Raw genomic sequence first — 26,200 nt, 5'->3', positions numbered from 1 at the left:
GCTTGGAGTAAGACAACATGCATGAAGAGGATGATGTGGACAAAATACTCATTTGCCTAATAATTCTGCACTCCCTGTATTTGTCTGTATGTGCCATCTCCCCTTCTTCCTCATCCCTGTATATCACATGTAAAATTTACTTCAGTAACGAGAGCAGATTTGCAGAAGGCTTCAGGGAAAGTTAAAGAGCCCGTGTTCCTGCCTCAGGAAATTATGAGGCAAAAAATTTTTTATTAATGTACCATTAAAAATTGATTCATGTTCATTACTTTCTTTGATAACTTCCATCCACTTTGTATGCAGAGAGGGAATTTAATTTCCTCCAAAGAGGAAAGTGGTTTGATGCAATAAGTGCTAAATATTCTTTACAATAGATGGTTAAGGTAGGGGTCAGTACACATACACTTACAGGAAAGTAAGAAACGTGCATGTTTTCAGTGAAGGTGCTAACTTATAATAGAAAGACAAAATTCCTGGGGGAAGGTTTAAAAGCTATTTTTGGACTGCTTTCATTTTAGCAAAGACAGTGCATGTTGATCTAAAAAAAAAGGTGGCTTGCGACTCATCATATTGAGCTATTCTGTTGTCAATGAGTTTTAGTAGTGTAAATGTGTGGACTGAGAATAGAAATGGGAAAACGACAACAAACTGCAGATAAGGCTGTAGCATAACCCTCCATATTTTGAAGCTTTAAAGCCAGAGATTTGGTCACTAGCTAATAGCTAGTGACCAATAGCTAGTGCGCATGCGCCAACCAGCGTGCAGCCTGTTACAGTCGCTCCTGCTTTTCTCTTAGTTTAGCTCTTTTTTCTTACGTATTCTTTTTTTTTCTGACTTGTATTTTCCTCCGTTTTCTATCTCTTACTCAATCATGTGGATTGAGAGAGTTTTTGTTCTTCTGGTGGCCGTGGAACTGTTACTTTTATCATGGAACGGGACCGCGGCACATCTCCTACACGCACGGACTGTTTACTCCAGAGATCAGCTGATCGCCCTGATGCCGGCCGGCTTGCTGGCCAGGCCCGCAGAAGTGCCCGCAGAAGTACCAGCTGAAATTTGGAGGAAAACACATCGGGGATGCAGAGGTCAAGGACAGAAGAGAAGAAAAAAGGTGACGGTGAGACAGCGGAGGCTCGAAGCGAGGAGGAGGTTTAAACCGTGTCTGCCATCTATCGTGATGGGAAATGTGCGATCGTTGGCAAGTAAAATCGACGAGCTCTCAGCACTGGTACGGAGTCAGAGGGAATACCGAGAGTGTAGCCTGATGTGTTTCACCGAATCATGGCTGCACCAGGACATTCCCGATGAGAATGCTTCCGTGGAAGGCTTCCACACTGTTCGGGCGGACAGGGACAGCATCGCTAGCGGTAAGCGTAAAGGAGGTGGGCTTGCTGTTTTAGTTAACAACCGGTGGTGTAACCCTGCCGACATAACAATCAAAGAAAGGATTTGTTGCCCGGACACTGAACTGTGTGCTGTTGGACTCAGGCCGTATTATTTACCCAGGGAATTCTCTCATGTCATCTTGGTGGCTGTTTATGTTCCCCCCTCTGCTAACCCCACAGCTGCATGTGACACTATCCACTCTGCCATAGCTCGGCTACAGACTCAGCACCCGAGTGCCTTTATTGTGATCTCGGGTGACTTCAACCATGTATCACTGGACAATACACTACCAACATTCAAACAATATGTGGACTGTCCCACCAGGGGAGAGAAAACTTTAGACTTACTGTATGCTAACGTCAAGGATGCATACAGCTCCTCCTCCCTCCCCCCACTTGGTAGGTCAGATCATAACCTGATTCACCTCACCCCCCGCTATGTGCCAATTGTGAGGAGGGAACCTGTGACCACCAGGACTGTTAGGAGGTGGTCAGAGGAGGCAATAGCGGAACTACAGGGCTGTTTTGAGGTGACCGACTGGGAAACACTCTGTGAGCCTCACGCCGAGGACATCAATGGGCTTACTGAGTGTATCACAGACTACATAACTTTCTGCACCGACTCCATTGTTCCAGCTCAGACTGTTCATTGTTACCCAAATAACAAGCCGTGGGTGACTAAGGCCATCAAAGCCCTCCTCAACAACAAGAAGAGGGCTTTCAGAGGGGGCAACAAAGAGGAGGTGAGGAAGGTCCAGGTGTTACTAAAGGACAAGATCAGAGAGGCTAAGGACAATTACAGGAGGAAGCTGGAGTGGAAAATCCAGCAGAACAGCATGAGAGAGGTGTGGAGGGGCATGAAGACCATCACTGGATTCAGGCCAACCAACAGCAGGGGAGCTGAGGGAGGTGAGAATAGAGCCGACGAGTTGAATCTGTTTTTCAATAGATTCGACACCACAGTGTCTGCTCCCACCCCCACAACCTCACCTGCAGTCAGCCTGGAATCCAGAGCCACACCACTGTGCCAGCCTCTCTCTTCACATGTTGCCTCCTGTGAGATTCCTGACACCCCTCCCCCACCCATCACCTTCACTCAATACCAGGTTGAGATGCAAATGAGGAGACTTCACTCAGGTAAGTCTGCTAGACCAGACGGAGTGAGTCCCCTTGTCCTCAAGGCCTGTGCCCCCCAGCTGTGTGGAGTCTTTCATAAACTGTTTATGCTGAGTCTGAGTCTGCAGAGGGTCCCGGTGATGTGGAAGACATCATGCCTCGTCCCTGTACCAAAGACCCCTCGTCCCAGTGGCCCCCAGGATTACAGGCCCGTGGCACTGACCTCCCACATCATGAAGACCCTGGAAAGGCTCATCCTGGACCAGCTGCGACCCATAGTAAGACCACATCTGGATCCCCTTCAGTTCGCTTATCAGCCTCGTCTCGGAACAGAGGACGCCATCATCTACCTGCTCAATCGTGTCTACACCCATCTGGACCAGCCGGCGAGCACTGTGAGGGTCATGTTTTTTGACTTTTCCAGTGCTTTCAACACCATCAGGCCGACCCTCCTGGGTGATAAGTTAGCAGCGATGCAGGTGGATGCTTCTCTGGTGTCCTGGATTGTTGATTACCTGACAGGAAGACCACAATATGTACGTCTCCCACAGTGTGTGTCTGACAAGGTGATTAGCAACACAGGGGCACCACAGGGGACTGTCCTCTCCCCCTTCCTCTTCACCCTCTACACCACAGACTTCAGCCACTGCACAGAGACCTGCCATCTTCAGAAGTTTTCTGATGACTCTGCGGTGGTTGGATGCATCAGCAGGGATGATGAGACAGAGTACCGGGCTGTGGTCGACTCCTTTGTCACGTGGTGTGAGCAGAATCATCTGCAGCTCAACGTGGCAAAGACCAAGGAACTGATCGTGGACTTCAGGAAGACCAGGAAACACTTGACCCCTGTTTCAATCCAGGGGGTCAGTGTTGACATTGTGGAGGACTATAAATACCTTGGAGTACACATTGACAATAAACTGGACTGGGCTAAAAACACCACAGCACTTTACAGGAAGGGCCAGAGTCGTCTCTGTTTTTTGAGGCGACTGAGGTCCTTCAACATCTGCCAGAAAATGCTGAGGATTTTCTATGAGTCTGTTGTGGCCAGTGCGATCCTCTATGCTGTTGCATGCTGGGGGAGCAGGCTGAGGGTCGCAGATGCCAACAGACTTAATAAACTGATCCGTAAGGCCAGCAATGTTGTGGGGATGGAGCTGGACTCCCTCAAGGTGGTGTCGGAGAGGCGGATGCTGTCCAAGATAAAGACAATGTTGGATAACACCTCCCACCCACTCCATGACATGTTGGTCAGTCACAGGAGGTCGTTCAGTGAGAGACTGAGATTACCGAAAAGCACCACTGAACGACACAGGAAATCATTCCTGCCTGTGGCCATCTCCCTGTACAACGCATCCACTTAACACACTGGTTACTGCTACAACTACACATGTTTCTTTTCCAAATATTTATTTATAAGTGACTTATGTATGTATGTATGTATATATATGTATATATTGTACTATTCTTAGTTAGCGTATTGTCTGTCTTGTCTTAATGTTGGTTTAAAATGGAGCACTGTAACAAAAAATAATTTTCCCCAGGGATCAATAAAGTATTCTGATTCTGATTCTGATTCTGATAGCTAAGGTTAGCATTACAGGTTAGCAGAATTCTTGCTAACTTGTGTTAGCTAACTCGTGCATCCATTTTCTTCTCCTTATCCAATTCAGGGTTATGGAGTACAGTGGGGCAAAAAAGTATTTAGTCAGCCACTGATTGTGCAAGTTCCCCCACTTAAAATGATGACAGAGGTCAGTAATTTGCACCAGAGGTACACTTCAACTGTGAGAGACAGAATGTGAAAAAAAAATCCATGAATTCACATGGTAGGATTTGTAAAGAATTTATATGTAAATCAGGGTGGAAAATAAGTATTTGGTCACCTCAAACAAGGAAGATCTCTGGCTCTCACAGACCTGTAACGTCTTCTGTAAGAAGCTTTTCTGTCCCCCACTCGTTACCTGTATGAATGGCACCTGTTTGAACTCATCATCTGTATAAAAGACACCTGTCCACAGCCTCAAACAGTCAGACTCCAAACTCCGCCATGGCCAAGACCAAAGAGCTTTCGAAGGACACCAGGAAAAGTATTGTAGACCTGCACCAGACTGGGAAGAGTGAATCTACAATAGGCAAACAGCTTGGTGTGAAAAAATCAACTGTGGGAGCAATCATCAGAAAATGGAAGACATACAAGACCACTGATAATCTCCCTCGATCTGGGGCTCCACGCAACATCTCATCCCGTGGGGTCAAAATGATCATGAGAACGGTGAGCAAAGATCCCAGAACCACACGGGGGGACCTGGTGAATGACCTGCAGAGAGCTGGGACCAAAGTAACAAAGGTCACCATCAGTAACACACTACAACGGCAAGGAATCAAATCCCGCAGTGCCAGACGTGTTCCGCTGCTGAAGCCAGTGCATGTCCAGGCCCGTCTGAAGTTTGCCAGAGAGCACATGGATGATACAGCAGAGGATTGGGAGAATGTCATGTGGTCAGATGAAACCAAAGTAGAACTTTTTGGTATAAACTCAACTCGTCATGTTTGGAGGAAGAAGAATACTGAGTTGCATCCCAAGAACACCATACCTACTGTGAAGCATGGGGGTGGAAACATCATGCTATGGGGCTGTTTTTCTGCCAAGGGGACAGGACGACTGATCCGTGTTAAGGACAGAATGAATGGGGCCATGTATCGTGAGATTTTGAGCCAAAACCTCCTTCCATCAGTGAGAACTTTGAAGATGAAACGAGGCTGGGTCTTCCAACATGACAATGATCCAAAACACACCGCCCGGGCAACAAAGGAGTGGCTCCGTAAGAAGCATTTGAAAGTCCTGGAGTGGCCTAGCCAGTCTCCAGACCTCAACCCCATAGAAAATCTGTGGCGGGAGTTGAAAGTCCGTGTTGCTCGGCGACAGCCCCAAAACATCACTGCTCTCGAGAAGATCTGCATGGAGGAATGGGCCAAAATACCAGCTACTGTGTGTGCAAACCTGGTAAAGACCTATAGTAAACGTTTGACCTCTGTTATTGCCAACAAAGGTTATGTTACAAAGTATTGAGTTGTATTTTTGTTATTGACCAAATACTTATTTTCCACCCTGATTTATGAATAAATTCTTTACAAATCCTACCATGTGGATTCATGGATTTTTTTTTCACATTCTGTCTCTCACAGTTGAAGTGTACCTCTGGTGCAAATTACTGACCTCTGTCATCATTTTAAGTGGGGGAACTTGCACAATCAGTGGCTGACTAAATACTTTTTTGCCCCACTGTATATGGCTTCTTTTCTCAGTTCTTTCTCTTCTGTTTATTCTGTCTCCTAGCTTAAATTGGCACACATGTGAGGGTGAGCTCTGGGAAAAGGAATACAGATCTCATACTCATCCACAGTCCTCAAAAATCCTCCTTTTCCTTTAAAAACAAGGCAAGAACTGCACAATCCTCCCCAACTCTTTTTTTTTATTGCTCTCATCATGTTCAGGTACAGGAGTGAAAATCACAATTCAAGCAATCAAAAGAATACCTACACATAAGCTGTGACTTTGGGTATCATAGTGCTAGGGTGTGGAATCCAGTTAAAGAGCATCCAAATGACAATGCTTGCTTCAGCTATTTAAATAATCTCATAAAGCTTTAGTAAAACTGTTGAAAAAAAGGATTGTCATCAACTAACTCCTGCAGTCTTATGATGTTTTTGCATAATGATTGATGGCTTGGCATAAAAAAGTGATACTGACAAATTGATGAATGTATGTGGTAAGATAATTTAAATGACTGTTAGAGGTCAGCAACGATGCTTTGGTAACACTGTGGCTTCCTTCCCGGCACGCCTCCTCATGCAGAAACTAATTTGGGACCTTTTCCCATTTACATTCTATGATTCAAATTTTAAAGCAGTGAATTAATGAGTCTTGCCTCTTGATGGGCCGCTGTTGTCTGCATAGCTTAATTAGAATAATCTATCATCATGGGTCAGTACACACCAACCCACACTGCCGAAAAATTTCAGTAGGAAAAAAATGTAATGTAAGGAGCTCCAAAGTAGAGAATGAAGGATACATGTAGACGATTCAAAGAGAACCATCCTTTCTGATAATCTTCTTTATCTGTATGTACTGGATATGAATCACGCATATGAAATTAATCAAAGCCTTTCATTTGTGATTGTGATTGGATTGACTTTTTTGGATTTCCTTCCTTCCAGTGGTAGCAGTGGGTTTGTGATGGTCTGGGGAGGCATATCTTTGGTGAATGACAGTTGATCTGCTTAGTGCTTGGCTGTAAGCGCAAGGCCAGGGCCTAAAGGATTGCAGAGCCTCATGCCACCCTCATGGAGTCTCTGACAATTTGATTAGAAGCATGCACATGAGTAGCTCACTAAAGGTCATACCGTAGGACTCGGCAGTGCTTCCACAGTTCCTCCTCGTACAAAGGAGCATAAACTGGTCCTGCTGATTGGATGATGTCCTTGTACAATCCTGTTCAGCTGTACTTGTATATTTGTCCATTTGCTGGTATTTCCTCCCCACTCTTGAGACTGTGCTGAACCATTGATACTTTCATTTGCACCAAAGGTGCATGGCTTCATGATGGTTTAATGCTAACACCCATACTCACACCCATTTGAATGCTACAGTATGCTAGCCACAGTGGTTAAATATTGCCTTAAATTCTTGATAAATTGTCAACAGCAGTAATGTCCATTTATTATTTCCGGATCCCAGATCTTCTCTCAGCAGTTGTTTCTTTGCACCATGAAGGAAAATGTTCATCATGTTTTTTTGTGTGTTTTATTTTCTTTATTTTCTTCTTTATTTTTGGGTCTTGAGAGAGCTCACTGGTTTTACCCATCATGAGATGTTTCTTGTGTGACACCTTGGTAATATGAAATCATTTTTATAGGCCATCAGTTGGGATTGAACCAGCTGATAAACTAAGTGGGAGGATTGCTTTCTAATTACTTATATTAGAAAGCAATCTAATATTATTAGTAATATTGGTATAATATCTAATTACTTATATATTTCAGATGATGTCATGACTTTCCATGCCTTTTTGCAACCCCCTTTCTTCATGTGTTCAATATTTTTTCACTGTGTTATTTCTCATTATTACACATAACTAAATTTATGGATGTCCATGGTTTGTTTTCTTTGCATGTGTAGATTGGATGGGGTGTTACCAACGTCTGGTGATAATTTTGTGTCAGTGGCACCTTTAGAAATATATTTACTTAGAAAATTGGTGATGTGTTCAGTGCTTACTTTACCCACTGTATAACGCATATATTTGCCACTTAAACAATCGTGAGTGGAAATTCCATAACACCACAGATGGCAGTTCTTCTGCCCATCTGCTGTTATAAGGACCAGACAACATTTGCGCATACAGTATGTAGCAAAGATACCATCTGTGAAGGAAAGAAAATCCCTTTAAAACTCAACTTTTTGGCAAACCTAACTAACATTTAGGGAGGTTTCACTCAATATTTTTAGACATAACATTTTAAATTTAAAGTTAGATCTGTTTCTGCATTAATTTAGATAAGTAGTAGTCTTGTTAGCTAGTAATATCTGCCTAGACACCTTATCAAAAAGGCTGCTGTACATACCACCTACTGTAGGCAAACACACTATCTCTGCTCCAGCATGTCTTCAGTGTATCATCAGGAAGTTGCTTTAACCTCCTAAGACCCGAACTCTTTCACGCCATGCATTTTCCATTTCTCTTTGTTTTTACAATATGCACAAACATCAAAGAATTACCAGATTTTTTTTACCTTATTTTTTTTTAAGAAAAATAAGAGCGACATATGAGGATATTCGTTTAAAATTTTAATAGAACAGTAGCAGTATATTGTCCTCGTAAGTGGATATCAGGCCCATGTAGAGCAAAATTTAATATTTTAGTCTAAATAACCCAAAATGTGATGTCCACATATGTGGACGCCAGGTCCTAGGACGTTAAATTCGTCGTCATGACGTCATGAGAATGTCTTTATCTTTGTGTACATATTTTTTCAAAAATCATAAAAAAACATTCTGAATGTTTGCCTATTGATGTAACCATGGATCTATGTAGTACAGACTTTTAATGCAGGATCTAATTTAGATTACAATCTAATTACAATCAGGTGCCCTACCAATAGTTGCATTTTTTACTAAAAGTACAGTGGGGCAAAAAAGTATTTAGTCAGCCACCGATTGTGCAAGTTCCTCCACCTAAAATGATGACAGAGGTCAGTAATTTGCACCAGAGGTACACTTCAACTGTGAGAGACAGAATGTGAAAAAAAAATCCATGAATCCACATGGTAGGATTTGTAAAGAATTTATTCGTAAATCAGGGTGGAAAATAAGTATTTGGTCAATAACAAAAATACAACTCAATACTTTGTAACATAACCTTTGTTGGCAATAACAGAGGTCAAACGTTTACTATAGGTCTTTACCAGGTTTGCACACACAGTAGCTGGTATTTTGGCCCATTCCTCCATGCAGATCTTCTCGAGAGCAGTGATGTTTTGGGGCTGTCGCCGAGCAACACAGACTTTCAACTCCCGCCACAGATTTTCTATGGGGTTGAGGTCTGGAGACTGGCTAGGCCACTCCAGGACTTTCAAATGCTTCTTACGGAGCCACTCCTTTGTTGCCCGGGCAGTGTGTTTTGGATCATTGTCATGTTGGAAGACCCAGCCTCGTTTCATCTTCAAAGTTCTCACTGATGGAAGGAGGTTTTGGCTCAAAATCTCACGATACATGGCCCCATTCATTCTGTCCTTAACACGGATCAGTCGTCCTGTCCCCTTGGCAGAAAAACAGCCCCATAGCATGATGTTTCCACCCCCATGCTTCACAGTAGGTATGGTGTTCTTGGGATGCAACTCAGTATTCTTCTTCCTCCAAACACGACGAGTTGAGTTTATACCAAAAAGTTCTACTTTGGTTTCATCTGACCACATGACATTCTCCCAATCCTCTGCTGTATCATCCATGTGCTCTCTGGCAAACTTCAGACGGGCCTGGACATGCACTGGCTTCAGCAGCGGAACACGTCTGGCACTGCGGGATTTGATTCCCTGCCGTTGTAGTGTGTTACTGATGGTGACCTTTGTTACTTTGGTCCCAGCTCTCTGCAGGTCATTCACCAGGTCCCCCCGTGTGGTTCTGGGATCTTTGCTCACCGTTCTCATGATCATTTTGACCCCACGGGATGAGATCTTGCGTGGAGCCCCAGATCGAGGGAGATTATCAGTGGTCTTGTATGTCTTCCATTTTCTGATGATTGCTCCACAGTTGATTTTTTCACACCAAGCTGTTTGCCTATTGTAGATTCACTCTTCCCAGTCTGGTGCAGGTCTACAATACTTTTCCTGGTGTCCTTCGAAAGCTCTTTGGTCTTGGCCATGGCGGAGTTTGGAGTCTGACTGTTTGAGGCTGTGGACAGGTGTCTTTTATACAGATGATGAGTTCAAACAGGTGCCATTCATACAGGTAACGAGTGGAGGACAGAAAAGCTTCTTACAGAAGACGTTACAGGTCTGTGAGAGCCAGAGATTTTCCTTGTTTGAGGTGACCAAATACTTATTTTCCACCCTGATTTACGAATAAATGCTTTACAAATCCTACCATGTGGATTCATGGATTTTTTTTTCACATTCTGTCTCTCACAGTTGAAGTGTACCTCTGGTGCAAATTACTGACCTCTGTCATCATTTTAAGTGGGGGAACTTGCACAATCGGTGGCTGACTAAATACTTTTTTGCCCCACTGTATATCCTATTTAAGTATTTAGTAACATAAAGGGTATTTCTGGTCAACCGAGGTGGGTCTATAGGCATTTTGAATCATAAAGGAAAATTATAATTCTCTTTATTATGACACTCTAGTTCTTTATTGGGATAAAAACATTGTGATTATGATAGCTTGTCAGTCAAAGAGATTATACAGTCATGTGAAAAACAAAGGGTTCTATGCATTTCTGTGAACACCTAAATATACTTTACCATATGTCAAAATTGCGAGGATAAGAAACAACCAGGTCATGTTAATCAAATGCACTTGATTAATTGATGTTTGACGCAACAATACTATTACTACTACTACTACTAATCTTTTAATAGTAATAATAATACAATAATTGATAAAAACATACATTTTGTCAGTTTGTTTGTCTGAGGTTCAGGTGTGTGTTAAGGATTAGAAAGCAATCCTGCCAGGAGTGGATATCCTATCAAATTCACCCCAAAGTTAGGTGAAATGCTCAGAGAAACTGCAAAATCATAGAGTAAGTAATTTTATTTAGTATAAAATAAAATATTGTACTCGGAAACATACATTTATTAGTGTGTAATCATGTCTTCTAACGACCTTATGCATTTTTATTGGAATTAATCCACTGAAAAACTCATAAGCGCGAGCACCGTTTGTTAAACCCACCGTGGTGCAGAGATGGACACTCCACCTAATCACATTGTATATATGTGGTTATAGTCTAGTCGTACACATAGTACATCAAAGACAGAGAAGAAAAGAACTCATAGGCATTCACGTTACATTGAGCTAAATATGTTTTATCATCCAAGAAGCTAAAAAGTGAAAGCAAAAGATGTGACCATCTTTTTATTCGCAAAAAGTAGTAGAAACAAACCAGCTGTTATGGAGAAAAGTCCTACAGTGGCCACCACAGCTAGGATTATGCACTTGAACTAGGAGTAAAAATAACAGAATTCCTTAACACCAATCTGCACTCTACAGAGTGATGTGATTTTACATAGTCTAGTTTTAAGAGAGCTGTGCACAAAAAATGCCGACAAATATCAATGAAATGAAATGACCAAAATAAAAGTGCGCCATAAGTCCTCCTCAACAATGTGAAAGACTCATAGTCACACAGAATACGATTACTTCAAGTTGTCACTGGTAACTGTGGTTCTACACAACTGACTCACTACCTTAAAAGTTTAATGTGTTCTGATAGGATTTTTTATAATTATTAAAAATAAGATGAAAAAGCAACACAATAAAATAAACAGAAAACAACTTACAGAAGAAATCATTGCAAGTGTCTTTTATTCGTTTCTCAGACACAATAAAGCACATAACCCAGAGCACAACAGGACTAGGGGGTGTATGAGCAAAGGACATCCTGTGATGAAGGAGAAATGACTGATTCAAAGCAACGCCTGGACAGAGACGTTATTACTCAGGCTGAGCAATGCAATTCATTTTTTTCCCTCGTTGCAATAACAAATCATACGTGCATGTCTTATTTGCAATATTTAAAAAACACATTTCTAGAAATTATTCATAATGTCGTTGGCGGTGGCATCTCACACATCAGCTGGCGGCTCTGACATCAGCCAGCGACAATTCTTCCACTTTTCAAATCGAGATGATAATCTTTTTCTTTTCCTCCACAGTACAAATCTCCAGCTCCATATTTAAGTGATTTCAGCTGTCAATAACCTTAGAGGGCTGAAAAATTAAACGCTTTAACGACACAGTCAAAGCTACATGTTAATCAAACACAGGTCTGCAGTTGACACAGCACTGAAAACGATAGTAGATAAAATCTCTTACATTGTAAACAGATAGCAATTACAACTTAATCTGGTCCACAACAGTGATATATTACTCATCTATAGTTTTCCTCATAGTGCTCATTTATACAATACTGGCTTTTAAGTCAACATCTTTAATTTCTTGACATGACATGTAAGAAAGAAGAATGCTACATAAGCTTTGAATAATATATATACTGTCTATATATGTAAAGCTGAATTACCCTTTAAAACACTTCACATCAATATCAAATACTGTGAAACCATTACAGTTATACTTCAGTCCTTTCTACCTCATCTACCAACACATTCTACAAGTCTCTATGGTGGAATGGATTCAGTACATTTGAATGTTCAGCTCTCAACAGCATTGTTAAATTTCACAAAAGCATCCAGTTACACCTCCCTGAGATGAAGACCATACTGAAATGAAAGGAAATATATATTTTTTGAAACACTGACTATATATAATAGACTGTATATGCTGCATTGGACAGCAATTTAAAACAAAACAAAGTCTCTCTTTTCAACGTGCGGTAGAGATCATGTCTGGTGACATCTTTTTATAACCAAGAGAAACCTAGCTGTTCTTTGTAACAGGTGTGATCAACAACTTCCTGGACGAGGCCTAGAAAAATTAAAAACTTTTCCCAATTTAAACCATACCTGAAAAATTCAAGATCAGCTTTTCAGATCAGTCTGTGGAAGTCGCATTTTGTCTACCGCTACTTGTGCCTCTGTAATTTCCACTGGCTCTCCCAGCGCAGTGTGTTTGTGTGGCCAAACATGACAGATAATTACAGTATGGTGGCACAAGACAGGTAATTTTCTGTCAGTGTTCTCCCTCAGATCCCACAGGAGCATGGTGTTGACAGTCTCACTTTGTCATGGTGCAAAATCCAGTGAATGAGTAACAACAACCATGCTTCTGGTCTCGATCATCACCTACCATTAGGCTTTGAAATTTATGTCACTTCCAAACATAATTTGAAGGTGGTCCATTGTGAAAGTTTGTAAATGTAAATGGTCAGAACAGAACTTCCAGAGAGGGATCTAAAAATAGCTGCGCTGGAAGCTGTCTGAACCTAAAAAGATGATCTTGAACTGATCCAAATTGAAATCAGGTAAGGTTTTAACGCACGCAAACATATGCATGTGTATTATATATATCAGGCCCAAACCCAGAACTTTTTTCACACCTTAAAAACAACTTTAATGTAATTTTTTGTTTGATTTTGACATCGTTTCTGTCAATGATGATAACAGATAACTTTTTATTATTGAAGTCATCTGGGACTGCTTTAAAACAAGGACAAATTTCTACAGGGGCAAGAAACATGAAACCCAAACAACCAGACAGTTAGAGTAGCTCAACTTGAAGCCCAGAGTTAGCTGAAGATGTCGGATTACAATGGCACAACCAGTGTGGTAATAATGTCTGGATGGCCTTATACATGGAAAAGATTGAGTGTATGTGTGACTTTCAGTCTTTTGGAATGTTCTAGAAATTCTTTGAGGCAGCCCTTCACTTCCCATGATACAAAGCTGTAGGACAAGGGTGCTCCAGACATCAAAGAGTTCTTTTAGTTAGACGGTTCCTGTTTCTAAGTCTAGTTTATGCAAATGATTTGGTACCAATGGAATCAACTGGTAATAGCGCTCTTTTCTTTGTATGTCTGCAGAAGAATACTCCCACCTCAAGAGCTTGCAACGCAAATCCTTTCATGCTGAAACGAAGCTAACTGGGTGGAGAACTTGGGGCAGATGAGGTAAGTATCCTGGAGGACCCGAGGAGAAAAATATCTGTGCTGCTTTGCTTGGGATGATGCTGGGGTACATGGATAGAGTTTGGGAAATCCTTCTTTGTTTCTCCTTTTGGCTAACTTTTTCTGACTTGTCTGATTGTTTGACAGTTTCTTACCCCACTTGATTGCTTTACAGTGATGTTAGTTGTTCCCAGATCACAGCAATTAACATGGTGAAAGCAAAGTTCTTACCATGGTCCCAGTACTGGCAAATTAAAAGTGTTGAAAGCTTCTATTTGAAACTTGTAATCCTGTGTAGATGCAGACAAATCTCACCAGTTCTGGTGGTCTTCTTACAGCACAACCAAAACCCAAGAAAAAAGAGCAATTTAGTCTTCAGTATGGCCAATAGAAGACAATACCAATGCAACTTATTGTTAGACTTCTACTAGTGTCATTATTGCCATTAACCCCTTAAAAGCTACAAGGGGATTTAGGTCCAGAATGTATGCACTAAATTACACTGTTACCTTACATAATTTAGGGCAATGATTTAACAATGTTAGACACTATGCATGTGTTACATTAAAACTGAGCAAACGCAAACAAACCCTTATATTCTTAATTCCACTTACAGTACTTAACATGTGAAAAATAAAGCTAAATTCAGTCCATGCATGTTAGAAAGGCTGCTGCGTATCAGATCCACTTTAATATTCTCAGATGGTCAGTGGACTGAAAAAACAAATAATTAAAAACAAGAAAAAGGAAAAAAAAAAAGCAAGCAGAGAATACAGCCGCAGTGTGAAGGTTTATGGTTTGGGAGTGGCTAACAATGTGCAGGAACTGCACTTTATATTGAAAGGTGAGGGAGCTGATGCAGTTCTAGTGTTAGAAAAAAAAAATCCAAAACAGACAGAGTAAAAAGCCAGAGAGAGATGGAAATGGAGAGATAAGGAGAGAAATTGAAATAGTTTTGAGAGGAGCGAAAAGCATGGCGGAGGCAGAAAAAGCAGGGCAAGCTGAACACAGCTTGTCTGACATCAATCCAGTAGTAGTTTTTTTTTTTTTTTTAATCGGCATCCCACGCTCACTGGACACATATCTGATTCTTCAGACTGTTGGAGAAAAACAGAAAGAGACGGAAAAGATTCATCAGTGATACACTTCAGATATTGTATACACAGTTTATGCAGCACATGGCAAAATAAAGGAAAAGAAACATTTTGGTGCTGGCTGCTGTCGCCATTGATTTACACCAGTTAAGAATCATAAAAATGTCAAGAAACTCATCAGTTTCACAATGGATAAGAAAACGATGTCAAAGCTTACACTCACTGGACACTATTAGGTCCACTTTGCTAGTCCTGGGTCTGACCCTGCCTTGCAGATGTCGCAGAAGAAATTGAGACTCATCAGACGAGCTAATGTTTTTTCCAGTCATTTAATGTCCAACTTTGAGAACTGCGTGTGTTGCTGGACTGAAAAAAATCAACATCTTCCACACTGCAGAGCTTGGAATGACATATACCACCAAGATATGATAAATAGGTAGAAATTGGAGTTATTCAGTCTTCAAGCTCTTCTTCTTTTTCAGAGATGCTCTTCTACATACTTTGGCTCTAATGAGTGATTATCGGAGTTACTGTTGTCGCGTTTGTTTTCTGAGAGAGGATGAACAAACTCAAAGATGAATTTTATTTATAATGAAGTTTATTAAATGGTCGAAGGTTCCAGTTACAGCACTGCGGACCTCTCTCTGTCCAGCTGTCCTGACAGAGAAAGGGTGCCACTCCTCAGGGAATAAAGTTTTAATAATAGCATAGAAATATCACATGAATATGATTGGTTAAAAATTTGGCGAGAAGCCTCAGACTTGGCTTTCCATAGATAGTGTTTGCTCCAGTTTCTGTCTCCTCCAATCAGGCATCTTTCTCTCCGTAAAAGAAAACTCCTCCCCATTTCCCTGTTGCTATGCAGTTTAGTAGTTTTTCAATTCAAGCTCACCCTGACTGCACGTGTGTGTGGGTTCCACCCAGCACCTATCTCCACACCATAACATTTTCACTTCAAACCAGTCCAGCCATTCTCCTCTTTTATCAAAAACACATTTTCAACCAGAGAAATGAGCTCACTGGATATTTTCTTTCTTTCTTTCTTTTTTTTTAATTATTCTCTGTAAAGCCGAAAAGTGGTTGTGTGGGAAGTCTCTGAAATTTAAGACTAGCTTTGTTCCCCATTCTGATGCTCAAATTTCAGCAGGAAGTCTAAATGCATTGGGCTTCTGCCATGTGGTTGGCTACTTAGAAATTTATGTTAATGAGCAGGTATATGGCGTGCCTAGCAAAGTGACCAGTGTATATATATATCAAAAGACAAACCAAAAATCTTTCAAAAGTTTTAGGCTTCCTGTTGAATTTTGCAAAAGTTTTGAATTGAAAAGAGTAAATATGAATAATTGGTTTATGGAAACCATGCAGGGTTTGGTTTGTTATATATTCTGACAGGGCAAAAAAAAAAGATTTTGTTTGTGTTTTCTCCTCTTCAGCTGAAATTTTAAAATAAATAGAACAGAATAAATAGAAAAAAGAATACAGGAAAAGAATAAAGGTGTTATTTGGATGTAGATTATTGGATGTAGATGTAGATTATCATTTAAATTGATATGCAGAGGCTTTACCTGTTTGTTTTCTTCCTATTTTTTAAACTAATACTGCTGAAAAAAACACCAACTTGTTCTTATCCAGTTAATAAGTTTTTAGATCTTTTAATGCTCCAAACAGATGAGAGAATCTGGCTGCTTGTGTTTCTTGTCATGTTCTGTCGCCTTCAGCCTCAGTTTTCCTTTATATATCGTGTTGAATCTCCATCAATCCTGCACATGCTGTACAAAAACAATATGAGTGTGTAGTTCCACACACATATTTAAATTTAAACTGCTGTGCACAACATACAACCATACCTCAGCTGCCATCCTCAGAGCATCCCAGGATGTATAGTAGTTTCTGTTTTACTATTTTATTACAAATACAAAACTTCATTCATGTTTTTGTGGCGTGGCCCTCCAGTGTTCTAAGTAAACATTAATTCGGTCTGTTCAAAATGAAATAGAGAGACACCAGTGCCAGAGTGGCCATCGGGGGCAACGGGAGAATTAAACACATAAATTAATCCGTTCACACATTGTAAAGTTGAACCTGCACACACAGCTCTTTTTCTCTTGGGTTTTTTTTTTGTTTGTTTTGATATTGTGAAGTTTTAAAATGCCAGAGATGACTGCACAACTGCTGAGACATAATGGTAGTTATTGTTCAAAATAATGTTGCCGGTTTTGTATTATGAAAAATATGACAGCTCAGTATGCAGCAAAGATTTGAAGAAAAAAAATATTCTAAAAAGGTTTTGGTAATCAACTTGTATTTGCAGTCAATCATGTCTCTCATTAAATAGTAAAGAAAAGAAAACAGATGTGAATCAAATTAAGGTTAATGAATCTCTTGTCACATTGCAGTTTTGTATAGTACGTTCTACATGCAGAAACTTGGTGTGCTGAAATGACAGAAGAATAACCAAAGTGTCTGTAGCCTTCTGATTTTTATGCCAGTTAATAATCACTTCATTCATCCATCTTTCTGCCCCTTGTCCTGTCACAGTTCCTACCAGTAGGACATATCCACAAGACTTAATCTAGGAGGTGTGCATGAGGCATCCAAATCACAACCACTTCAACTTGCTACTTGTTATGTGGAAGAGGACTATAACCTGTCCTAAACTACGGAGCTTTTCCAAGACAAGCTCCCACAGAAGAAGAGGAACATCCACTACATGCATGTATGGCCATAGGTGAGGGTGGGATCATAGATCAACCAGTAAAAAAATACAGCCATACAGCTGTTTACTCAATGCATTTGAAGCACTTTATCTACAACCATGGTCAAGTTTGAATCAGGAATGAACCCACAGGCTATTCTCCACATAGATGACCTCCTCTGAGCAAGCACTTGCTGAAAGTGGGAAGGAAAAAAATCATTTAAAAAAAGTTCCGCAGAACCAGGCTCAGGGAGGGGCTGCTATCTCCCGTGACCGATTAGGGGTGAGAGGAGGAAGAAAGGACAAAACAGACGCTGATGTTCTTTGTGGAGAAAGGCCATAGTTGGGTTTGAATCAAGACGCCTGCACTACCAAGACTGCAACCTTATTCTTTCAGTCACTATCCAGAGCTTGTCACCATAGTTGAGGGAGGGAATGTAAAAACAAATGAATGGCTTTGGTTTCAAGCTCAGCTGTCTCTTCACCACAAGAGACTGGGGTACACTCATCCACTTTAATTTAGCCAATGCACCTGCCAGTCTTCCACTCCACAAAGTCCTCTAGGAGTTTTCAGTGGGTTGGGTGGAGTGAACTCACCTAATCCTCAATAAGACTGGAGGTTTTTTGTAGACCCTGATTCAATGAATTGAATGCAGTTCAAAACATGACAGCACGGCCTAAAATGTATGTCCAGTTTCCTGAGGGCCTGCATGTGTCAAGGCCTAGGGCCAAAGGCAGTCAAGGGGATCTAACACCTCTGCATGAACGAGTTATTGTTTGCATGCCAAAGATTTAATTGACAGAGACAGACCGAGACATTTTAGCTGATAGAAAGCTCAGTGATACATAATGAAAAACAAACCTAAGACCAGGCAGCAGGAACACCTGACTTTATACTTTGAACTGAAATTATGTTTCAATGGAAATGTAATTTCTTTGTAAACGTAAACATATAACATGAAACATGATTTAAAATAGATCCTCATAAGGATTAGGCCAGGTGGTTTGTTTTTAAAGAATAAATTATTTAGCATTATTTCTTTTAAAATATTTGCCTTTGAAAAATCTGGAATGGAGATACAATAACTGTATAGAAATGTAGGTTTTCTGAAAGAAAGCTGACCTTGATTTACAATATTCTTAACTTTCTAGTTCAGTGTGTCAGGTCAGAAAATATTCTTATTTTTTCTGTGGCTCAGTCCCTGAAATTTGCACAAATCTGCATGTCTTTCAAACTACCGTCAATGACTGATGCACACTTGGCCTGCAATTCATTTCAACAGCCATGTTTCTGTACTTGTGCAATGTGAGACATCTGGAGAACATTCCTTTTGAACTTTTGAAAGTATAATCTGCTGCAGATAAGTTTCAGGACTCAGTTTATACAAGTGGTTAGTTTAAGCACCGTTTTAGAGACTAATGATGCATGGTTCCCTGGAGGAAATTCTTAAAGCTATTGCAGTTGATTGAAAAATCAGATAAGTATATATCAGCAATAAGTTGATTTGCAGAATCGAAAAGGTAGAGATCTGGTCCTGTCTACCATTCTGCTCCTTTTTGTTCCATGCACTCAATGAAATCGTTTTTCTTTCTCTTGACATCCAGTGTCAAAAAGTTGCCAAGTAATCACAATCGTTGTGTGATTGAATAGGTGACTTCAAGCTTTTTCTGCATTGGTCCAGCAACCCAGACCAACAGATGGCCTCATCTTATCGCTTTATCATTACAGAGTTGCTGTCCTGACGTCTCCTCGATTAGCAGGACTGATGTACTCCCAGGTTCAATCGGTCAACACAATAAAGACTCAGTCACGACACACCAAAGGCTGCCTGTCCCTCAGACAGCACAAACAAGTGTGCCCATGGTTTGATAGAGCAGATGGGGAAAAAAATTCAGAGGCATCGTGCAATTTGCCCCAGTGGGGACACACAATAACTGCACAATTGTGAGCAGGAACATGACAGACTGGCAGTTAGCATCGCTTCTGTTGTTTGTTGCACGTAATCAAATGGCTTTTTCTCTGTCAGTGCAATGGGAATTGCATGTTGTCCTTAGTCGAACTAAGCAGAGTAATCACAGTCTGCTCTGCAAAAAGAGCATCCTGCTGTGTTTGTCTTGCAAAGACAAAAACAACTACACAAAACAAACTGTTGTGCTTATTTCACTGGTAAGCTCAACGTGGCAGAATGCACCAATGCTTCAGACTTATACCTCGACACAGAAAGTGTTTTGACTTACTACCCTGAACCTTTCTTAACAAACAGATCTTGTAACCCTCTTCCTCGTACACCAAGTATTTGGGTAGAAAAAGAAGGACAGTTTGGTCACTCAGTTGCTCAGAAATGTCCTTGCTTTTTTAAGAAAAGCACATGTGATTCTATCTAATGTAAAACTGATAGAAATGAATGATTCATAATAAACATTTATCATTTCTGATGGAATATCTGCCCATATTCAGCAACAAACACTCCTCTATTCTAATGGCAGAGGTTTAACATCCTAAAAGGCTGATTGATTTAAAAAAAATTTTTTTTGCATAGCTAACAACTGTTGTGCCGATTAAATAAGCAATCACTTTGAATTATTTGACTTTCTTAAGCAGAGAAGTCAGGCTCATTTTACATTATGTGCCACATACAGCCCACTTTGGTCTGTACATTTTACAGAAAAAGTTCTGGTTGTTTACTTCTTGATGCATGCTCAATCAATCAGGTAAGCAAATCTCCAAAAGTTGATTCTGTTCATCTGGACGTAGCGTTTTGTGGGAGAAACGTTTCGTCACTCATCCAAGTGACTTCTTCAGTCTCAGCTGATTGCAGGTTTCCCCAATCTTATAAACAGTACATTTGCATAATGACTGAAACCAGCCCACTGAAGGAACAATGGGCTGGGAGGTCCTTGCTATCTTACCCTGGAACACCACCAAGCCATTGGTTCACATATGTGGATGAACCCTGGGTGAAAATGAAATCTCTGTACGTACCACAATTCACGGATCACATTAACTTGGTGGACCGACACATCAAATTCACCAGGGAGGATATGAAAAGGGGCAGGTTAGCCTTCTTAGACTGTGAGATTTCCATCAGTAATGGGGGACATCTAAAAGCTGACGTGTACCATAAACCTACGCATACGGATCAGTATTTAAGGTTTGACTCTCATCATCCACTGGAGCACAAACTGGGTGTCATTAGGACGCTATAACACAGAGCGAACACCATCCCCACTGACACAGTGGCCAGGGAGGCAGGAGGACATCACATCAAGAAGGCCCTGAGTAAATATGGTTTTCCCAGCTGGACTTTTGTCAAAGCTGGAAAGGCACCTAAAGAAAGCTGATCCAGGAGAGAAGGACAACCGCTGCCCAAGCGAAAACCTGTAGTGATTCCATATGTGTCAGGAGTATCGGAGCAGTTGAGACGCATTTTTTCTAAACACCGGGTCTCTGTAGCTTTTAAACCCCAAAACACGCTGCGCCAAAAATTGGTCCACCCCAAGGATCGGGTCCCCCGACACAAACAGAGTAACGTAGTGTATGCTGTCCGGATTGCCAGGATTTATACACCGGGGAAACCAAACAACCTCTGGCGAAGCGGATGGCCCAACACAGAAGAGCTACCTCGTCAGGCCAGGACTCTGCAGTCTATTCACACCTACAGGCCAGTGGACACTCTTTCAATGATGAGGATGTACACATCCTGGACAGGGAGGAACGCTGGTTTGAGCGCGGAGTCAAGGAGGCCATTTACGTGAAATGGGAAAGACCATCTCTGAATCGAGGAGGGGGCCTTAGGGTACATCTTTCGCCATCTTACAATGCTGTGATTGCAGCCATTCCCCAACTGTCTGTGAATGGGACTCATGGCCATTGATCAGTGGGCTTTGATCAGTGGGTTTTGGTCAGTGGTTGTTGATCAATGGTCATGAGAATTTGCATAATTAAGATTAAGGAACTGACCTCCCAGCCCATTGTTCCTTCAGTGGGCTGGGTTCGTACATTATGCAAATGTACTGTTTATAACCTGCAGGCAGCTGAGACTGAAGAAGTCACTTGGATGAGTGACGAAACGTTTCTCCCACAAAATGCTACGTCCAGATGAACAGAATCAACTTTTGGAGATTCTGGTTGTTTATTGTCCTGACACTCCTGTAATTACTAATTATAAAGAATCGCTGTGCTCAAGACAAAGCCATCGGGATATGCAATTCCCCCGAAATCATTTGAATTAACTCCTGAGTTCATGGTAAATTTACCCTGATGAAGTGAGCTAATGCTTTTTAAATTCTAAGGGCCAATCACAATTTTTATGCCACATTTCCATCGCTGAATGTCACACATTTTATTACTCTGCTTGGTTTCAGGTAGGTCTCCAGCGTATGTGATAAAAAAAACACTTGCGCCTTAACCCATCATTAAATCTCCATGGAAATCCAAAAATAAACAGGCTAATTTGCATTCACGTATTTGACTGTTATTGGCAGCCATGTAAATCTACCCTTTATGAAAAATTGTGTGTATGTGGCTAAAAGAAAAGTATCACATTTTATGTAAAAATATAAATTTTCACACATTAATGAAAGAATTAGCACACTAGGGAACCTTATTTTAACGCTGAATAATTTTCACAATGTGAGTCAAACATGGGGAGATATTTCTGTCTCTCCACTCATTATCATGGAAATGCAGAGTGGGATGGTGTGATATTAAAATGAAAAGGCATAGTGGAATATAAGAGCATCTCCAAAGTGAAAGAGAGAGAAAGAAACAGGCAGGAAGCCAAAAATGGGGAAAAAGGAAACAAACAGAACTGAAGACACCTTAAGACCAATGAAAGAAGGGAGGGGGAATGGAGGGCAGAGGGATCTTTCTTTTTTTATTCTGACAACAGAATTGTTTCTCAGCACAATGGTGCTTTATATATCTGAGGGTTTCATATGTATAAGTCTATACTGAGTCAAATGCTTTACAACCCCATGTTAATTAGATTCAGTATTAGGTAGAATCTCCCTTTCTTCAACGATCCCAAGACAAAAAACAAAATTATGTCATTCAAAGTCAGTGTTCTCTTTCAAAGCATTCTAAATTATTTCTTCTTACATTAAGTCATGTTACATTTGATCTGATACAGCAGAAAAAAATAGTTTTAAACAGATTTGTGTTTGTTTAATTCAGTTAACGGGTAAATGGACTGCTGTATGTTCAGTGCCTTTTTACTCTATGCGAGGACTCAAAGTGCTCCCTAAACTTCACACAGTAACACGTATCCATGCTGTGCTTTTATCTATGCCTAAGCACTTTAATTAACATTCACACGCACAGCTGTGTCATGGGCAACTCAGGGTCCAGCATCCTACCTGAGAATATTCAATGAAGGAGAGGAGAGGCCAGGATTGAACGCTTGACCTTCAATTGGTAGAAAATCTGCTCTAAGACCTGAGTCACAGCCACCCAAACACAGCAACGGTGAGCAGTCTCACTGCTTACTGTTTTTTTTTTTTTTGTTTACACCATTTGTTTTCTCATTTGTGTGGCCAACATAGCAGGTAGTAAGTGAGGCAAACTGGTGCACAGAGGTTTGATTTCTATAGCAGTCATTATGTTTGTCCCTGTTCACATCCAGCAGTTACAGAATATCAAATTCAGCCACCATCCTGTTCCTGTGCATAATTTAACATTTTTGTTGTCACAATCTTTCCAGGCCAGAACTGTTTATGGATTATCTTTGTGTGGACCTTTGGAAGGAACTTGTTTTGTTCATGGTTGGTGTTATATTTCTACGGTAACAGCTGGTAACAGCTTATTTTCTAGTATGTGTGTATTGCTACCATACATGGTATGACACTAAGCTTACATAAACATGCACACACAAGCAAATAGTATTGTGCTCACCATTTTCATGCTAGTTTTGTTTCTAGCCAACTAGTCCACACACAAACCTTTCCTAATCAGCTTTCCTTCACATTGATGTGAAATATCATGAGGTGCCATGGAAAATGAATAAGAAGCAAGAAAAAAAGAACAGCGGAATCTAACTGCACTTAAAGACTCCTTGGTCTTAGATGCTTTACATGTTCTTACTGTATGTATTACTATATATAACATATCACTTCCTTACCAAGGTTGAAGGTTTAAAGAAAAGGAAGCACATGACCTATAAGGTGCAATTAAATCGTTCCTTAGTATTAAGAGAATTTGAATAGCTTTTATTATGACTGCTGCAGATGCTTCACTTAGCTCAGTTAGGAACCTTCCTTAGTAATCTTGACTATGTGACTCCAAATCTGCATAATTCTTGCCTCTGCGTGCTTCGCGTCTCACTTGTAGTCACTTCCTGTTTTCTTCTTTTTCTGGTATTTGGTTCTATTTTATGTTTTTGGTTTTTTTTACATCATGTCCTTTTTTGCCAACTTCTAATTCCTTGACTGTTTTCACCTGTATTGCTTTTAATTTTTCTAGATTATCTGCCTTCATTAAGTCATGTATTAAAACTTGAATTTTGTTCAGTAATCCTGCTGCAGTGTTCTGCATTTTGGTTATCATTCTGTCGAACATGTAGCAGATTTAATCTTCTCTGGCTTTTACAGATACAGCTGTGAGCTGGTCTGACTTGATCCGAGGTTGCAATATTACAAATGTTCTGATTCTGTCACAGGTTCTCTCAGGTTTGGTATTTGCATCTGATCTAACTGGGGTCTCTACTCAGAGTCAAGTGCAGAGCTCCTGAAGCACCCTTAGCACAGTGAGTGCTGTGGCTACCTATTGACCACTTAATTAGCATGTGAAAGTATCTGCAATTTGATGCATTTCTCTCCAGCACAGCCTCATATTTCACACATCACTGCTGAGCACTTATACGAGATGTATGCTTCAAATGACTGCAAAGAAATTTTCTCATCAACAGATTCAGTCAGCAGTCTTGTATGTAAAAACCCTTCTTCTGCAGACCGATGACTGGCTTTTAAATTAGCTGGACTGTGTCATAAAACATGTGGAAAATAAATTCAAAGAAGCAAGAGGAAGCCTTCTAGGAAGAGCTGGCAATCTAGTTGTGCTGTAGGCAGGGTGAGCCAGTCCACCCTCTGTATTCCACAGGATTGCCAAGACTTGGGAAAACAATTATCCAGGCCAAAAAACTTGTTCATTACCTTTCACTGAATGATAAGAATCAAATTCTGTGTGGTTTAGTTTGATTTATTTTTCTTTTGTTCTTATGGTTATATAACTTTTGATGCAGTCATGTGACATCACTGCACCAGTTTATCCTGGGAAAAATAAAAGATCTGTATAATATGATTGTGCATTAGGGCTAAAGTTATACAAGAATTATATAGAATTCCTAGAAAATATGAAGAAGTGGCTTAGACTTTAAGGAGCTTGAGGATGATACATGGCCTCAAACACTGCCCGAAGCAATGTGCTGCTCTGCACAATCATACTTTCACAGATTTAAGTCAAGAGTAAAATTTTTCACGCTACTACTGCATAAAAAGCCCCCCAGCTAACTTCTTAAGGTGGAGAAGGGTCTCTTAAGTAATTCACAGTACAGTCGGCGTAGGTTACACTGCTTCACAACCTTCAATGGCCGAGAGCAACAGCACAACCTGACTGCATCCACCCCTCCCACATGGCAACTCTGCAACTTATGTATTCCTGTGGTGTGTGACAAATTGTATCAGGACGTTGCTCTAGTGAAGCATTTTTCATGCATAATTCATTCTCCAGCCTACATTCCACATGGACATTTTCAAATCCCTTTGAAGTTAATTCTCTCTTCATGATAAACAGCCTCCCTCGCTGTGGCTGTGCGGGTCACGATTGTCAGTGTGGTCTGTGCTGGGAGAAATCACCTGTCCCAAGCAATTTCACAATACAAGAGGTTTACATCTAATAATTCACTGTGGGAAAATGATCTGTGCCTGATCAAAATGACAGGAGGACTTAATGCTGCATGATTTACAGTTAATTGAGCACTGAACTAGTTTTGTTCTACATAAAACAAACAGAACAAACAGGAGATTATGTATAACCCTTTTGTGTACCTTTACACAGTACACTGCATGCCCTAATGACAGGTATATAGAAATATTGCATGGTGGATTCAGCTCAGCACTCAATATAATGTTCTGCATGAAACAAACAGACCACAGGCAGTTCAGATTGGCTGCCATACCATAGCTGGCAGGTGTCATCTGCCATACTACTAAACTTAGGACTAATTCATAAATTATCTTCAAAATTTGATATATTTCGACGTACGGTGACCGCAGCTGGCATTTTACTGTAATGACTTTGTGTTAGCATAAAGATATAATAAAAGCAGGCGTGTTTCTTGAATCATAAATTGTTTCATCAGGACTCCGTGGATAGGAATGTCAGTTTTGAAAGAAATAGTGCATGCACATCTTATAATATGTTTAAGTCAGCTGAAGAAAAAGGGAGGCTGAGAGCCCAAACACAGCTACTTTTCAATTCTGTGTATTTTTGGGGTCTGTACTAAATGTGAGGTTATTAAGCATTTTAAAGAACCACAACCAGAACCAAGTGTAGAACCGCATTTTGAC

The 26,200-nt window shown here is 40.6% G+C and overlaps 1 protein-coding gene across 1 annotated transcript in view; it reads right to left on the bottom strand.

Moving 5' to 3' along the window:
• Positions 1–11,572: 11,572 nt before the first annotated feature.
• zmat4a (zinc finger, matrin-type 4a) overlaps positions 11,573–26,200 on the bottom strand; it is a 154,750-nt gene continuing 140,122 nt past the window's right edge. Inside the window, 1 exon segment of the mRNA XM_026187289.1 lies at positions 11,573–14,943. Coding sequence (XP_026043074.1) covers positions 14,916–14,943 — 28 coding nt within the window. The 3' untranslated portion in view covers positions 11,573–14,915.

The sequence above is a fragment of the Astatotilapia calliptera genome, chromosome 12 (genome assembly GCF_900246225.1).
Source record: "Astatotilapia calliptera chromosome 12, fAstCal1.2, whole genome shotgun sequence".
In the NCBI taxonomy this organism is placed as follows: Eukaryota; Metazoa; Chordata; class Actinopteri; order Cichliformes; family Cichlidae; genus Astatotilapia; species Astatotilapia calliptera.
This window is presented reverse-complemented; position numbering and strand designations above follow the sequence as displayed.